Genomic DNA, 18,947 nt, shown 5'->3' with positions numbered 1-18,947 from the left:
ATAGTCTTATAGCAGCAACGCTGATACATCAAACTCTATAGTAGTATACTATAATCTGGCTTCACCCAATGACCACGATTCAGCCTAGCTTGATAATTAGTCTGGCAGCTATTTAACCATGCAAGCTCCCTCTACATTCAGAGGAACATGTTACTGTAGACCTTCAGTGCTGGTCACTGTAAAGTGTTAATAATAAATAAAATAATAAAAGATTTGTTGACCAGACTTTTCAACTTGCACTGCATGAGTAGTTACTAATGATGACGATCAGTAGCTAATTTGAAGTGGATCACCACACTTCATTGTTCATGAGGAGTACCTATAACACTTAAAACATTGACTTAAAAAATCCAGTGGGCACTTTCTCCCCTGTAGAAAACTAGTCACTTTTCAGTCCTCCGCTTTATTCCGGTACTTTCTTCCACTTCAGTGGATCAAGCTGGCCTCAAGTACGAAGTATTGGTGGTCTTCAACTGAAAGTACGCAGCACTATTGGTGCTAAAGGCTACTGATACTGCGCCCCGTTTAATATCTATGGCACGTGATGAACTGACGGAGCTGTAGCATTGGCAAACCACCTCCGGCTGCGGGAGCTCTAGACACATCGTTGGTCGGTAAAACAGTACATAATAAACAATTACAAATGAACTTAAATATAGTCCTTTGCGACCTGCACAGCAATCCATGCCTTCTGTGTTTTCTTGGATCAAATCATCAGATCAATGTTTGGAGCACTTAGGATATTAGCAACCGAGTTAGCTAGCAACAAAAAAAAGTAAAGTAGTCTAGCGCAGCGCTATCCAATATCACGTGTGCTGCGCGTAATTTGCTTATGTTTGTACAACGCCAGCCACGCCCTTCTTTGTTTTGTAAGAGTTAAAGATAATTGATGGCTGCTAGAGATACCACTGATCTTATTCTCCATGGCGTGAATCCCACGGGAAAGGAAATTGGTCGCGGTGCTTATGGGAGAGTGTTTGAGGTCGACTATCAAGGAACACTGTGCGCCGCCAAGGAGGTACACTCGGTGTTGTTGGAATTGTCTCAAGCTGAAGGGCGCCGTAAGATTACAACTGATTTTCTTAACGAGTGTCAAATTTGGAGTACCATTCGTCATCCGTGTATCGTTCAGTTTCTAGGTATGATATTGTACTTGTCACATGACCTCGCTATAGCTGTTCACCATAGGGGTGTACTATCCGGCTCGTGACCAGTACAGATTACCTGCTATGGTAATGGAGAAGATGCAACATAGCCTGAGGGGTCTGGTGGAGAACTACACCAATATACCACTGAATGTCAAACTATCCATATTGGATGAAGTGTGCCTCGGTCTAAGGTACCTCCATAGCAGGAATCCTCCAATCGTACACCGTGACCTCACCCCAAATAACATATTACTGGGAGGCCATCTTGAAGCCAAGATCACTGACCTGGGTGTTGCTAAAGTGATGCAGACTGACAGTAAAATGACAATGACTAAAATCCCTGGAACACCAGATTTTATGCCACCCGAGGCACTTGCTCAGAAGCCAGTTTATGGTCCTTCATTGGATGTATTTTCCTACGGAGGAGTGGCTCTTAATGTCATTACCCAACAGTGGCCTAAACCAACTGATAAACTACTGCTCAATAGTGACACTGATAAATGGGAAGTGGCTTCAGAGGGAACAAGGCGTCAGACATACCTCGACATGTTTACTGGAGGGGCTGCAGGCTTAGTGCCACTAGTGACATCATGTTTGAGTGACAACCCCAAGAAACGTCCTTCAGTGATGGAGGTCTCATTGGAAATCAAGAGGGAAAAAAATGTATGTAGTCATCAGACTAGTCGTGATGGGATGAGTCCCATAGTATGGTGGGCTGAGGTATCTGGTCAGTCATCATCTCAACAACAACAGGTTTGTGAAAGTTGTTACATGTTAGTAGAATGAGAGCTAGTAAGGTTTCTACATATCATACAGTACAATATATAATACTGTATATTAGGGATCATGGAGGTTTAGGTTTTTCTGGCCAAAATCAGGTAAAAACCAGCTTCACAATACCATCCTAGCACCTTGGCAGTATTGGTTAGGTATAACCAAGCCCAAAAGTACCTTTGGTATGACCTCAAATGCTTCCAATAGATTGCTACAATTTTTTTACAGAATTTATTCAATGAAATTTTCTACTGACGGCTAACTGCTGCCTTCAGACAAACATAACTCAATAATGGCAGGGCTATATAAAAGGCTTGATTTTGAAGAGCATACAGTTAGGTGCTTAAACATTTTTATGGAGATCATTTACTATTCATGGATAAATATAGGTACCATATTTCATGGTGTGGTTATCTGGTAGTGTATTTTACAGGTGTGCAGATCACACTCATTTTCAAGTACATGCATTTCATAAGGTAGAAACTAATAGATGTAGAGACGGGTAGCCAGCAGTACCACAATACAGAGGTTAGCAGTGCTTGGGAGGTCCTGTTCAAACCATCTTCTTTGTTTTGTTAGGTTATTTGTCTTGAACTTTTTAGTCTAGGTTTTATCATATGCCGACAAGAAAGCTGCATCAATGTAGGAATTTCCCTCCCATTGTATTCCCAGATAGTACAAAAGCATCAGAATAGGGGTGTGACCATGAGGCCAAAAAATCCTAATTTGATGAAGCCAATACTAAAACTGTAATGTTGAAGTAATCTGTGGTATTTTAATAATCACTCAATTACATCTCTGAATGTTCAACAACTGTTTCAGAAAAATTGGTCATGGTAATTTAATTCATGAACTATAGTGGTAGTAGATAATTTTTACCACACAAAGCAAAGCAAAACAAAGAGCCTACATCAGGCATACCAAACACAGCTATTACTGCCAGCACTGGGATGCCTGTACTTTACTCAGGCAAATCTACCATGGGCAGGACCAGTAACCAGCAGGACTGTCCAGGTCTCACAAAGAGAGGTCACACAACTCAAAGTTACACAATAACTCCAATCCTGCTAAATCAGATGAGGAGTTGGGCATTAGCTTCCCCAGGTACATAGCTGGATGGGTTGCTTCCCCAGTTGATGGACCACGTCCACAATGTACAGCTGGGTAGACTGGAGCAATTTGAGTAAAGTTTCTTGCTCAAGGAACAACACCAAATTGGCATAACCGGGTATTGAACCTAGAACTTTGCAATTATTAGGTCGATGCTATAGCCACTTGGCTATGCTGCATACCGTATTTACTCGATTTGTGCTACACCCTCAAATAGTACCACATACCACAGTGTGGTACTATTTGAATGTCTTTGTCCTTGCTCTGTAAATTATTTTAATTGTACCACACCCTCAAATAGTACCATGCTATACTTCAGTAATTACTCTTTACTAGTACTCTCATACCTTATTAATCTCCATCTCAATTTAAGGAAGGAATTTTCCTGTTAAACGGCTGTCACATAATAAAAATTCTGGATTAGTAAATTGACCACGTAGCATGAGGCGTGACATGGTTGTGTTAAATGAAAGAAAGGTCTTGTATAGAAGAAGTAAGTAGCAATGTGTTGTGATTGTTGTATAAAACCATAATGTAGAATAGTTATAGTAGTGGCTAGTTGAAAATATTAGTAGCACAGCCTTGAATAATACTGCAGTACACCACTATTCAAAGGGTTTTATCCTTATTTTTGGACAAAATAGGATAGTACCCTTGGGGCACAAATTGAGTAAATATGGTACACATTAGTTATTATTAAATTAGCTAGTGTTATTATTATTGTTAAAGCTTTATTTAACACACACACGGACAGACACACATACTACACTACACACACACACACGAACACACACACACGAACACACACACACACACACACACAGACAGTGTTGCACCGATAATCAGATCGGTTATCGGAAAAACTATGTATCGGCTGTGTTTTTTGTATATCGGTATCGGATCAGCGCCATGATGAAAAAAGCAGCAGATACAGATGTCATGTATGTATTTAGAAATACATGCTCGTCATGTTTATAAATGCATCGAGTTGCGTATTCCTGCATTAAAACATTGTTATTACTGCTTCATTGCACTGTCAGCTGTTGTTATAGCAATACTGCTGCTATAAACAAGTTAAATTTACCCTTTATAGTCAAACTTCTAGTAAAAATTGCCACAAGATAGACATGCTGTGCTATATCGGATCGGCTACCTTTATCGGCTTGAAAATATTATCCAATATCGGTTATCGGAATAATCCCATATCGGTGCAACACTAACACACACACACACTAACATACACACACAAACACGGATACACACACACTACACACAAACACGGACACAGACAGACACACACTACACACAGAGACATACACTACACACACACAAGGACACACTACACACACAGATGGACACAAACGCAAACACACACACATGGACACTACACACATACACAGTTACACACACACGCAAGCACACACACACACACGGATGCACTAACACACACACACACACACACATACTACACACAAATGCAAACAAACATACACACACACGGACGCACACACACACACATACTACACACACACGCAAACAAACATACACACACACGCAAACACACATACATGCACACTACACACACACAAACATACACACACACGGATACACACACACACTAAACACAGACAGGCACACACTACACACAGAGACACACACGCAGACACACACACTCACACACTACACACTCATAGACACACACACACATACACACTAAACACAGACAGGCACACACAGACAGGCACACACAGACACACACACTCACACACTACACACACAAATGGACACACACGCAAAACATACACACATGGACACATATACACACTACACACACACATACCACACACACACATACTGCACACACACACATACTGCACACACACGCAAACAAACATACACATGGATACACACACACACACACACACACACACACACACTGACACACACACAAACAGACACACACGCAAACACACATACACACATACACACACACACTCATAGACACACACGCACTAAACACAGACGGACACACACTACACACATAGACACACACACTCACACATAGACACACACGTAAAACACACACACACTACACACACACACATGGACACACACACATACTACACACACACATGGACACACACACACACATGGACACACGCACACATACTATACACGGGGATACACACACGGGGACACACACACACGCGCGCGCACACGGACACAAACACACACTACACAATTGAGGGTATATGAAGCATACCTATAGTATACCTTGTTAGCTGCTTGGCAAGGTGTAGCAGTATAAAAAACTCATGAAACAGATTTTTCTGCAGTTAATATCACAGGTGAGAAAGTGAGAACTACCTATAATGTAAGAATACAGGACCTAGTCCCAGATTGATTTACTCTAATAGAACAATCTACATACATTCTAATATAGAAGTCAAGTAAAATACTTGTATATATACTCTACTGTTATAGAACAGTATAATAATTTTCAAGATAGTTCCAAGAGCTAGAAGTGATACTGCTAGTTGTGACCAAATACTGACTTTGGGCATAGGAAACTAAACTTTGCTTTGAGCTTGTAAGATGTTGAGACAAGCATCATACACATGTACTAAATATTGCAAACTGATGACTTTAAACTTTGATGATCAAAATTACACCCCTTGAAGTGTTAACTAACTCCCACTCCCATCTTCACACTGAGAAATTATTATAGCTACCTTCTTGTCATTTTACAAGTTGATCACTGAGGTGTACACTTTGTAATTCAATTTCCACAATGACAGTCATAACAATACAATTATGGAGAGAACATTTTCTTCTGACAACTACAGTCACTATCCAAGTCATGATTGAACATCTTAGTCCATCTCCATTAAGTGCACACCACAGATACACCTGAATCAAGATGATGATGACTTAACGTTACATCATCTCCTACTCACACTCTTCTACTTGTTGACACAACCACAACCCTACACAACATCAAATATAATACACAATAATTATCCACTAAATATAATGATGTGTTCATTAATAATTACACACAAAACATAACACTACTTTGTGTGGTATTTGTATAGTACCAGTTTATTGTATACTACACCAACACATACACTTGTCAAAATGTAGTTAAAATAAAAGCCACGATAACAGCTGTTTGGTGTACAACTGGTGGAGCTTAAAGCACCCAGACTGGGTTTACGAATGTTGAAGTGCTGATCTTCAGTACATTGGTCTGGCTGTAGTTCCAAACTTTTACTGCACTATCACATCCATGATAATTTTATATACTAGTTAAAGCACCGCCGCGAGTGCAATATGGAAAAAATAGCACGAGGGCGTGGGCGAGAGACTAATACAGCCCGAGGCAAAGCCGAGTGCTGTATTAGGTTCGAGACCATGCCCGAGTGCTATTTTTTCCATATTGCACGAGCAATGGTGGTGCTTTAACTGGTTTATTGTGCTGAAGTAGTGGCTGCGAAGAGTAAGGGTGACGCCAAGTAGCAGGAGGTGAGTGCCAATCTGCGTAAGCTCGAGATCGTGTGTATTCAGTGCAGTGATTAACATTATTCATACTTGTTCATACTGCACCAGCGTCAGAGCACCAACGTGATGAAGCTAGCTAGCTACGTAGCTTTAATTGATTTGAGCTGCCGAGAGCGACAGTTAAGTGGCAAACTGCGGTTGAGGCCTGGCTTAATTCCCACGAGTAAGTCTATGACTGTGTTATAGAGAGGCTTGCTATCGTGTTTAGCAGATGAGAGTGCATTTAGAAGCCATGGTGTGGCGCTGGGAACGATACCACGAAGGAAACTGGAGCGAATTAACTTATCGTGTTCCACCTGGCTTTACAACGTGGACAGGAGTCATTTTGTAGTGTTGATAACGCCATGTGCTCTGTTCCTTCGCTAACTGCATTCGCTAAGAATGGCTTTCAGGGTAACTTACTCATGGGAATTAAGCCAGGTGTCAATTGAGAAAGAAGCAGTTGGCCACTTACTGTCGCTCTCGGCAGCTCAAATTAATTAAAGCTACGTAGCTAGCTAGTCTGGTGCAGTATGAACGAGTATGAATAATATTTTGAATATTTAATCACTGCAATACAAACGGTCTCGAACTTACGCGAATAGACACTTACCTCCTGCCACTTGGCATCACCCCCACTCTTCGCAGCCACTACTTTAGTACAATAAACCAGTTAAAGCACCGCCATTGCTCATGCAATATGGAAAAAAATAGCACTCGGATATGGTCTCGAACCTAACACAGCACTTGGCTTCGCCTCGTACTGTATTAGTCTCTCGCCCACGCCCTCGTGCTATTTTTTTCCAGATTTCTTGTGGCAGTGCTTTAACTAGTATAAACTGTTCACTGGTTTTATAATATTATCTGTAATATGGGTATGAGAGCTTTGCCTGATATGTATGTCCTCCATGCATGTCGTACATATCGATCAGGCAAAACCCCAATACCATGTGTTACAGCTAATAGGTAACACTTCCCAGGATGATAGCCTCCACAGGGTGATCATAGCTGAACTCTCTACTAGAGCTGAAACGGATAGTAATTTCAGATATCCAGATATCCTGAACAGATTTTATCCGGATATCCTACGGATAGTTGATTGCATAATTAAAAATCTTTATTAAAGAAACTTGTCTTTTATTTCAAAATAAACTTGTCAATCAACTTATTCCACACACTTGTTACAGTTTATAATGAACATGACTTTAAGTTTTGTTTTAAAAAATTAACATGTCAGTGTTTTCTGGTTTCAGGCAGCTCCTAAGGTTACTAACAATCAAACCTGTCCAGCAGTGGAAAAGATCCTTTCTGATGGAACCGAAGTTGCAGGTACACACAGCAGTTTATGGGCTACTTCTGCTATTATAGGAAACTGCTCTTGGTTCGATCTCCACCATAATAATGCACATTCATCATGGTGTAGCTGTGGTTCTCTTTTAAATCATTCAAGGTCAGCCTTTCCTGACTTGTCTTCGTCTGTAGAGCATGTAGAGTTAGTAGCAGTTCCCAATAAAAATGACATAGCTGTTTCCTTCTTGTTTTTCTTCTTTTTTTGCATTTGGCTCTTCTGTTTCTTCTCTAATAGACCTTGTAGTCATCTCAGCTTCACAACTCTCTTCAATCATTGCTATCTTTTCCAATAAAATTTTCTTAACTTCTTCCCTCTCTTCACTCTTCATAAAGTCCAAATCTTTGTATCTTGGATCAACTGCAGCTGCAAGAATTGCTATGTTTTCAGGATCAAAAGAAAAGCAATTTTCTAGTTGTGATATCACAGTTTCTTTAAACCTTTTAATGGTTGGCAGATCAGTGGTATCAGCCTTCAGGTGACAGTTTATCAGACATGAATAAATGGATAGATCAACGAGGATGATACATTTCGCTCTAAAGACAAAGCTTTTGTAGCTACCTGTAGAGTCTTAAGTACTACCAGTAATTGTGAAGGCATGCAGGTCCCATTGGTCAGATGTTAGATCCAAGTATCTTTTATCAGGTGGTGTTACTTTATCATCATGAATTACTCCATACACAGCCCATCATTGTTCAACTAGTCACTCATACATAAAGTAGGTAGAGACTTCTTGTAGGAGACTGTACTGAGGAAGGTTCAGTACTGCCTGTTGTTCATGTAGTGGTGTCATTGCCACAACACTGTGCTTGAAGTGTGCAGCAATTTTTTTACAAACTCCAGTTAACCTACTAATACTGTGTATCTCTAACTCAGCATTGACTGCAAGCTGAAGTGTGTGTCCAAAACAAGGTAAACTGCCCCAATCTTCAACCAAATCGAGCACCATGTTGGACCGCAGCAACCACCTTATTGTCAATATTCCAATCCTTTGCTATTTCTCTCAAACTTTGAGCAATGTGAACACCAGTATGTAGTTCTGTCATTTCACAAGTTATCAGCACTTTACTGTCTAGCATCCAGTTTTCAGTAAGAAAGTGGACAGTAACTGTGTTGTAAACTTGAACTGTTCTACTTGTCCAGATATCAGTTGTCAATGTTACACTAGGAGTACTTTCAAGATCACTGGATAGCTCTTCCTTAATGGCATGAAACTTTTTATGACAAATAGATGTAACGTGTGTGTGATGGCACTACATATACAGGCTCAATGTAGTTCATTAGTTGCTTGAACCCAGCACCTTCGACCACTCTTAAAGGCCACAAAACAAGCACAACAAAAGTAGCATCTCTCTTAGTTATAGCAGCTGCCAGTTACGTACTACAAGTTTGTAAGGTGCCATGATCCAGAACACTTTGTTTTGGTTGTTGTTTCTTCTTATCACTCTCACTGTTCACTAATCACTCGTATTCTAGTAGATGCTTTGCCTGTAGATGACTCTTTAAATTACTCATTCTTCCTCCGTCAGAAAGTTGTATATCACAAAACTTGTAGGGTATCTTTTTCTTCTAAGCCCTTTCATCACTGTCTCCCTCCTCACAGTCTATAGTCTCATCAAAGTATTCCCAAACACCACTTCTTCACTTGTGAGTATTGGCCAGTGTATGTTTCTGTGACAATTTATTGCACATTACGTAATATCCATTTTATTTTTTCAGTCTATCCGGATGCCAAATACTATCCAGATATCCGGATAGCTAGGATATCCGTTCAGCTCTACCCTTTACAGGGTAACTTTTAACATAGCTGAACTCTCTACAGGGTGACTTGTAATGTAGCTGAACTCTCTACAGGGCGACTTGTGATGTAGCTCAACTCTCTGCAGGGTGACTTCTAATGTAGCTCAACTCTCTACAGGGTAACTTGTACTGTCTCTATAGGGTGACTTCTAATGCAGCTCAACTCTCTACAGGGTAACGTGTAATGTAGCTGAACTCTCTACAGGGTGACTTGTAATGTAACTGAACTTTCTACAGGGTTACTTGTAATGTAGCTCAACTCTCTACAGGGTGACTTGTAATGTAGCTGAACTCTTTAGTTGAACCCTCTACTAAATTACTTGTAATGTAGCTGACCTCTCTACAGGGTGACTTGTAATGTAGCCGAACTCTCTACAGGGTGACTTGTAATGTAACTGACCTCTTTACAGGGTGACTTGTAATGTAGCCGAACTCTCTACAGGGTGACTTGTAATGTAGCTCAACTCTCTACAGGGTGACTTGTAATGTAGCTCAACTCTCTACAGGGTGACTTGTAATGTAGCTCAACTCTCTACAGGATGACTTGTAATGTAGCTCAAACCTCTACAGGGTGACTTGAAATGTAGCCAAACTCTCTACAGGGTGACTTGTAATGTAGCTGAACTCTCTACAGGGTGACTTCTAATGTAGCTCAACAGTCTACAGGGTGACTTGTAATGAAGGGTAACTTGTTACACAGCTAAAATCTCAAGCTGAAGTCTCTATTAAATGACTTGTAATACAGATAAACTCTCTACAGGGTGACTTGATGCAGCTACACTCCCTACCGAGTGACTAGTAATGTAGATGAAATCCCCTACAGGGTAACTCGTATCAGCTGAAATCTTTACAGGGAGACTTGTCACATAGCTGCACTCTCTACTGGATGATTAATCTACTTACATTACAATTTTCAGCTTAGCGGTGTCTGATAGGAGTAACAAAAATAGTATTGATTTATTTATGAAACTAGATTGTGTCTGTTACTACTGGTTGGCTATTACGTAACCTCATGACCATTCTTCCTAACTACAAAAGTTTTGCACTACATTAGTTACTTCATGTACCGGCTGATTTTCAAGTAATTTCATCAAGCTGTTTACCCTGTAGGCACAACAAATCACTTTTGTGTTTTTAAAAACACTAGTAAGATTGTAAATGTGTTTTTACTGCCTCCAAAATGAAGTACAGCAACAAAATTAGTACGTGCGAGTTATTCAGATAATCTAGAGTGTGTGAATGAAGAAGATTAAGAAGAAAATAATACAAACTTTGAAGGCATGTATCTTAATGATGGCTAAGCTGATATGACTCAAATTTGAATCAGGTGAGGTGCTCTACCCGAAGAAATTCCAAATCAAAAATAAGTCCCATTCTGCGTCCACCATTTCTATCTCATACACTACAATAGTAGTGTATAGTAGGTACCACAAAGGAGTAGGCGTGGCCCAAAAAATACCATCACCCAAAAAATAGCCTCAGTTTTCCCAGACGACGATGAGGCAGTATTGGTTAGATAAAACTAAGCCCAAACAAGCTTTCAGATCAACCCGAAATGCTTTCAACAAGTTGCTACGGAATATTAAGAAATTTTATTCAACGGAATTTTCTACTAACCGCCTGGCTGACTGACTGCCTGATGCCTTCAGACAAGCGTAACTTGCTAATGGCTAAGGCTATGGGCTTGATTTTTTTCACTGTTCAACGTTGCTTCAGCCCAAGAGGTGCCTTTTAGCATACCGCAATACAACAGTACATTATTCATGGACTTACTAGTGTCCTCCTTTGTGTCCCATTCATCTTTGCTGACAGTGAAAAGTGTTGATATGGTGGTAGCATGTGATGGCCGGCTTCCCTTTGTTGTGAAAATCGTGCATATTTTTCATAGTGGCTACTTCGATTGCAGAGGTGTTTTTAAAACAGTTTTTGATTCGTACTGCTGTGTAACGGGTTGAACATAGCCAACAACAAAGCATAATGGATATTTCACTTTTCAGACAATAATTTATATAACTGGGCACGTGGCACCAACCCTTTCGGTATGCATGGGTTGCAGAGATGCTTTTCGAGCAGCTCTTGATTTGTACTGCTGTGTAATGGGTTGAACATAGCTGACAACAAAGCGTAATGGATCCTTCACTTTTCAGACGATATAGCTGGGCACGTGGTGCCATTCAAATGCAGTATGCGTCACCAATCTTAATAATATTATTTACGAAAAAGTTAACAAACAAGTATTTCAAAAAATTTGGAATTTATAACTACAGTAGGGACCATAACACAACAATAAAAAGTACTGAAACAAGCTGGAGTAGTGCACGATATTAAATCACAGTAAAACAATAAGAAGTGTTATATCCCTACTGTGCATTTCTATTATGGTATCTTGAGCACAGCAGGGATACAACACTTCTTATTGTTTTACTGTGATTTAACATCGTGCACTACTCGAGCTTGCTGCAGCACTTTTTATCGATGTGCTATGGTCCCTACTCTAGTTGAAAATTCCAATTTTTTTGAAATACTTGTTTATTATTATTATTTATTTATTTATTAATGCTTTACAGCACAAGTGCTGAAGGTCTGTAGGACACCTGGTCCTACAGCCTGCTCAAAGACTTTAGCTACTTGTATTAAGCACAACTATGAAATTTTAAGACATTACATCTTTTGTGATGCGTACTATCAACAGGAGAATCATTTGTACATTGTTACTGTACAGGTGACTTCACTGACCACCCAACTGGAGATGACAATAAGTAATGAGGAGCTGAGGGGAGAGGTTGGTGTTCTCAAGACTGAAAATGATGGCCTCAAGGTGGAGGTTGATGGCCTCAAAGTAGAGGTTGATGGCCTCAAGGTGGAGAATAATGGCTACAAAGAGGAGAATGCACAACTGAGGGCAGAGAATCAACGTTTGAAGGTCAGTAGACACAGGTTAATATAATGTTTGTTTTTTAAACACAGTATAAACCATTACATGAAGCTACTGCTATACATTAAAATTATAAATTTAAAAATGAAGTAGGGATCCAAGTGATAAAAAGTAGCGAAACAAGAGATGAACAATGGTAGCTATTACAGCATAGCTCGGTGGGAAATCCCTACTTTGGCATGGTATAGCAATTTTTGTGTTCAATGCCAAAGTAGGGATTTCCCACCGAGCTATGCTGTAATAGCTACCATTGTTCATCTCTTGTTTCACTACTTTTTATCACTTGGATCCCTACTTCATTTTTAAATTTATAATTTTTAATGTACTAGTTTGTTCAGTATTTTGTTAAGGCATACAGCTAGCTATAAATATGTGACTGTTCTATTAGGGTGACTGCTATATTAGAGTACCTCAAGTCAGCCTGCAAAGATGTGCACTTACCCAAAAGGGGGTGTGGTCATCATGGTTTCAATCGATTGTTTAAGTATCTCAAATCAGCCTTCCAACTGAAGGTGTGTGGTCACTGAAATACAGCTAGCGTTAAAGGAGTGTGTCTCAAACGATAGATCGATAATGTGCACATTCATCATGGTGTAGCTGTGGTTCTCTTTTAAATCATTCAAGTTCAGCCTTTCCTGACTTGTCTTCATCTGTAGAGCATATAGAGTTAGTAGCAGTTCCCAATAAAAATGACATAGCTGTTTCCTTCTTGTTTTTCTTCTTTTTTTGCATTTGGCTCTTCTGTTTCTTCTCTAATAGACCTTGTAGTCATCTCAGCTTCACAACTCTCTTCAATCATTGCTATCTTTTCCAATAAAACTTTCTTAACTTCTTCCCTCTCTTCACTCTTCATAAAGTCCAAATCTTTGTATCTTGGATCAACTGCAACTGCAAGAATTGCTATGTTTTCAGGATCAAAAGAAAAGCAATTTTCTAGTTGTGATATCACAGTTTCTTTAAACCTTTTAATGGTTGGCAGATCAGTGGTATCAGCCTTCAGGTGACAGTTTATCAGTCCATGAATAACTGGATAGATCAATAATGATGATACATTTTGCTCTAAAGACAAAGCTTTTGTAGCTACCTGTAGAGTCTTAAGTACTACCAGTAATTGTGAAGGCATGCAGGTCCCATTGGTCAGATGTTAGATCCAAGTATCTTTTATTAGGTGGTGTTATTTTATCATCATGAATTACTCCATACACAGCCCATCATTGTTCAACTAGTCGCTCATACATAAAGTAGGTAGAGACTTCTTGTAGGAGACTGTGTTGAGGAAGGTTCAGTGCTCCCTGTTGTTCATGTAGTGGTGTCATTGCCACAACACTGTGCTTGAAGTGTGCAACAATTTTTTACAAACTCCAGTTAACCTACTAATACTGTGTATCTCTAACTCAGCATTGACTGCAAGCTGAAGTGTGTGTCCAAAACAAGGTAAACTGCCCCAATCTTCAACCAAATCGAGCACCATGTTGGATGCATTGTCATGCACCACAGCAACCACCTTATTGTCAATATTCCAATCCTTTGCTATTTCTCTCAAACTTTAAGCAATGTGAACACCAGTATGTAGTTCTGTCATTTCACAAGTTATCAGCACTTTACTGTCTAGCATCCAGTTTTCAGTAAGCAAGTGGACAGTAACTGTGTTGTAAACTTGAACTGTTCTACTTGTCCAGATATCAGTTATCAATGTTACACTAGGAGTACTTTCAAGACTGCTGGATAGCTCTTCCTTAATGGCATGAAACATTTTACAACAAATAGATGTAATATGTGTGTGTGATGGCACTACATATACAGGCTCAATGTAGTTCATTAGTTGCTTGAACTCAGCACCTTCGACCACTCTTAAAGGCCACAAATCAAGCACAACAAAAGTGGCAACTCTCTCAGTTATAGCAGCTGCCCACTGCATACTACAAATTCGTAAGGTGCCATGATCCAGAACACTTTGTTTTGGTTGTTGTTTCTTCTTATCACCCTCACTGTTCACTAATCACTCGTATTCTAGTGGATGCTTTGCCTGTAGATGACTCTTTAAATTACTCGTGTCTCCTCCGTCAGAAAGTTGTGTATCACATAACTTGTAGGGTATCTTTTTCTTCAAAGCCCTTTCATCACTGCCTCCCTCCTCACAGTCTATAGTCTCATCAAAGTATTCCCAAACACCACTTCTTCACTTGTGAGTATTGGCCATTGTACGTTTCTGTGACAATTCTGTGACAAATTATTGCTCATTACATAATATTCATTTTATTTTTTCAGTCTATCCAGATGCCAAATACTATCCAGATATCCGAATAGCTAGGATATCCGGATAGTTAGAATATCCATTTCAGCTCTACTCTCTACAGGGTAACTTTTAACGTAGCTGAACTCTCTATAGGGTGACTTGTGATGTAGCTCAACTCTCTACAGGGTGACTTCTAATGTAGCTCAACAGTCTACAGGGTGACTTGTAATGAAGGGTGACTTGTAATGAAGGGTGACTTGTTACACAGCTAAACTCTTGAGCTTGGAGTCTCTACTAAATGACTTGTAATACAGATAAACTCTCTACAGGGTGACTTGATGTAGCTACACTCCCTACTGAGTGACTAGTAATGTAGATGAAATCCCCTACAGGGCAACTGGTATCAGTTGAATTCTTTACAGGGAGACTTGTCACATAGCTGCACTCTCTACTGGATGATTAATCTACTTACATTACAATTTTCAGCTTAGCTGTGTGTCTGGTAGGAGTAACAAAAATAGTATTGATTTATTTATGAAACTAGATTGTGTCTGTTACTACTGGTTGGCTATTACATAACCTCATGACCATTCTTCCTAACTACAAAAGTTTTACACTACATTAGTTACTTCATGTACCGGCTGATTTTCAAGTAGTTTCATCAAGCTGTTTACCCTGCAGGAACAACAAATCACTTTTGTGTTTTTAAAAACACTAGTAAGATTGTAAATGTGATTTTACTGCCTCCAAAATGAAGTACAGCAACAAAATTAGTACGTGCGAGTTATTCAGATAATCTAGAGTGTGTGAATGAAGAAGATTAAGAAGAAAATAATACAAACTTTGAAGGCGTGTATCTTAATGATGGCTAAGCTGATATGACTCAAATTTGAAATCAGACGAGGTGCTCTACCCGAAGAAATTCCAAATCAAACCCATTCTGGGTCCACCATGTCTATATAATACCCTACGATAGTAGTGTATAGTAGGGACCACAAAGGAGTAGACATGGTCCACAAAATAACATCACCCAAAAAATAGCCTCAATTTTCCCAGACGACGATAAGGCAGTATTGGTGAGGTAAAACTAACCCCAAACAAGCTTTCAGATCAACCCAAAACGCTTTCAACAGGTTGCTATGGAATTTTAAGAATTTTTTATTCAACAGAATTTTCTACGGACTGCCTGGCTGACTGACTGCTTGATGCCTTCAGACAAGCGTAACTTGCTAATGGCTAAGGCTACGGACTTGATTTTTTCACTGTTCTACGTCGCTTCAGCCCAAGAGGTGCCTTTTAGCATACTGCAGTGCATACAATGCATTCTTCATGGACTTTAGTGATGCACCGATACCAATACTAGTATCGGTATCGGCCATATTTTGGCAGTATCGGACTTGTATCGGTAAAGTTAAAAATGCCCAATACCAACCAATACTTTAAATGACGCCATTTAATTACTTATCAAAATGGCGGCGTACATAGAGCATTGAATGACGTTGAGCAAAAGTTGATATAAGCCATGAATTCCCCAGCTACTAGCATTATAGAGGGATTGCACGCGTGATGCGTTATGACGTATTTTCATAAAATGCTTAACAACCGCTGCTTGTCAGACATTTGTCAGGTAAGTGAGTGAAGGCTACAGCCGATCTTAATGGTTCAGTGTAGAATGGAACACGTTCGCTAGGTTAGTCACTTGTATAAACTAGAATAGCCGTCGTTGAAATTGTACAAAGTGTTAGGGTTCACGACTAATCGACGAAAAATTGATAATGCGCTTGTCCAACTTAGTGCTAGTATTTTAAAAACGTGGTGACGAAATATGTGCATCCGCCCCATTGCGTGCCATTGAAAAGTAAACTCATAAATGTCAGACTAGCAACGGTTATTAAGCATTTTTATAATTCGCGCCACAATACTTTTCACGTGCAAACCCTCTATTAGTACAGTGGAAACTGAAGTAAGCCACGAAAGATTCATTGACGCCATAAACTTATCTTCGCGTAACTGATAGCCACAAAACCAGCAAACTGCAGTTGATGGGATTAGTAAAATGAGTTTAGTAAGCTAAATCACTAGCTGTTTCTTGTGAGAAATGCCTGTGGGGCAAAGTATCGGTATCGGATCGGTATCAGCCATTTCTGGCCTCAAATGTATCGGTATCGGATCAGTAGTGAAAAAGTGGTATCGGTGCATCACTAATGGACTTACCAGTGTCCTCCTTTGTGTCCCATTCATCTTTACTGACAGCGAAAAATGTCGATTTGGTGGTAGCACGTGATGGCTGGCTTCCCTTTGTTGCAAAAAATCGTCCGTATTTTTCATAGTGGCTACTTCCATTGCAGAGGTGTTTTTAAAACAGCTCTTGATTTGTATTGCTGTGTAACGGATTGAACATAGCTGACAACGAAGTGTAATGGATCCTTCACTTTCAGACGATATAGCTGGGGCACGCGGTGCCATTTCAAATGCAGTATGCATCACCAGTCTTAATAATATTATTTACAAAAAAAGTTAACAAACAAGTATTTCAAAAAATTTGGAATTTATAACTAGAGTAGGGACCATAACAGAATGATAAAAAGTACTGAAACAAGCTGGAGTAGTGCACGATATTAAATCACAGTAAAACAATAAGAAGTGTTATATCCCTACTGTACATTTTCATTATGGTATCTTGGAGCACAGTAGGGATACAACACTTATTATTGTTTTACTGTGATTTAACATCGTGCACTACTCCAACTTGTTTCAGTACTTTTTATCGATGTGCTATGGTCCCTACTCTAGTTGAAATTTCCAATTTTTTGAAATACTTATTGTATTAAGCACAACTATGAAATTTTAAGACATTACATCTTATCTGATGTGTACTATCAACATTTGTACATTGTTACTGTACAGGTGACTTCACTGACCACTCAACTGGAGGAGATGACAATAAGTAATGAGGAGCTGAGGGGAGAGAATGGTGTACTTATGACTGAGATTGATGGCCTCAAGGTGGAGAATAATGGCCTCAAGGTAGAGGTTGATGGCCTCAAGGTGGAAAATAGTGGCCTCAAGGTGGAGGTTGATGGCCTCACGGTAGAGGTTGATGGACTCAAGGTGGAGAATAGTGGCCTCAAGGTGGAGAATAGTGGCCTCAAGGTGGAGGTTGATGGCCTCACGGTAGAGGTTGATGGCCTCAAGGTGGAGAATAGTGGCCTCAAGGTGGAGAATAGTGGCCTCAAGGTGGAGGTTGATGGCCTCACGGTAGAGGTTGATGGCCTCAAGGTGGAGAATAATGGCTTCAAGGTGGAGAATAGTGGCCTCAAGGTGGAGGTTGATGGCCTCACGGTAGAGGTTGATGGCCTCAAGGTGGAGAATAGCGGCCTCAAGGTGGAGAATAGTGGCCTCAAGGTGGAGGTTGATGGCCTCACGGTAGAGGTTGATGGCCTCAAGGTGGAGAATAATGGCTTCAAGGTGGAGAATAGTGGCCTCAAGGTGGAGGTTGATGGCCTCACGGTAGAGGTTGATGGCCTCAAGGTGGAGAATAGCGGCCTCAAGGTGGAGAATAGTGGCCTCAAGGTGGAGGTTGATGGCCTCAAGGTGGAGAATAGTGGCCTCAAGGTGGAGAATAGTGGCTTCAAGGTGGAGGTTGATGGTCTCAAGGTAGAGGTTGATGGCCTCAAGGTGGAGAATAATGGCTACAAAGAGGAGAATGTACAATTGAGGGCAGAGAATCAACGTTTGAAGGTCAGTAGACACAGGTTAATATAATGTTTGTTTTTTAAACACAGTATAAACCATTACATGAAGCTACTGCTATACCATTGTTCTTATAACAATAACACTAGAACTGGTACCTGGCCTCCTTTACTACATGTACTGTAATACACAAATCATAAAATACATCATAGTATATGACATGTATTTCCAGTCTACTACTATAACAGGGTTGAAACTGGGTCAGTATATTGATGAGCTGAATGACCCACTGACCAAGACAGCTATCCAAGTCAGATCCAGGATGTAACCTGTTTTGCCAAGAGCTACATTTTAGGTATCCCA

The 18,947-nt window shown here is 40.0% G+C and overlaps 1 protein-coding gene and 1 long non-coding RNA gene across 3 annotated transcripts in view; one reads left to right on the top strand and one right to left on the bottom strand.

Annotated features, from left to right (window-relative positions):
• The first annotated feature begins 827 nt into the window (after positions 1-827).
• LOC136265345 (uncharacterized) overlaps positions 828-18,947 on the top strand; it is a 103,558-nt gene continuing 85,438 nt past the window's right edge. For both annotated transcript variants that reach the window (XM_066060142.1, XM_066060143.1), the window contains exons 1-4: positions 828-1,139; positions 1,189-1,901; positions 12,443-12,643; positions 17,799-18,632. In XM_066060142.1, coding sequence (XP_065916214.1) covers positions 890-1,139; positions 1,189-1,901; positions 12,443-12,643; positions 17,799-18,632 — 1,998 coding nt within the window. In that variant the 5' untranslated portion in view covers positions 828-889. The remainder of the gene's footprint in view (positions 1,140-1,188; positions 1,902-12,442; positions 12,644-17,798; positions 18,633-18,947) is intronic.
• Positions 5,621-18,947, bottom strand: part of LOC136265378 (uncharacterized) — a 100,597-nt gene continuing 87,270 nt past the window's right edge. The window contains exon 5 of the long non-coding RNA XR_010705486.1: positions 5,621-6,019. This is a non-coding gene — a long non-coding RNA (uncharacterized lncRNA). The remainder of the gene's footprint in view (positions 6,020-18,947) is intronic.

Source organism: Dysidea avara, chromosome 9, assembly GCF_963678975.1.
Source record: "Dysidea avara chromosome 9, odDysAvar1.4, whole genome shotgun sequence".
Lineage (NCBI taxonomy): Eukaryota > Metazoa > Porifera > Demospongiae > Dictyoceratida > Dysideidae > Dysidea > Dysidea avara.
The sequence above is the reverse complement of the archived record's forward strand: the minus strand, read 5'-3'. Positions and strand labels throughout refer to the sequence as shown.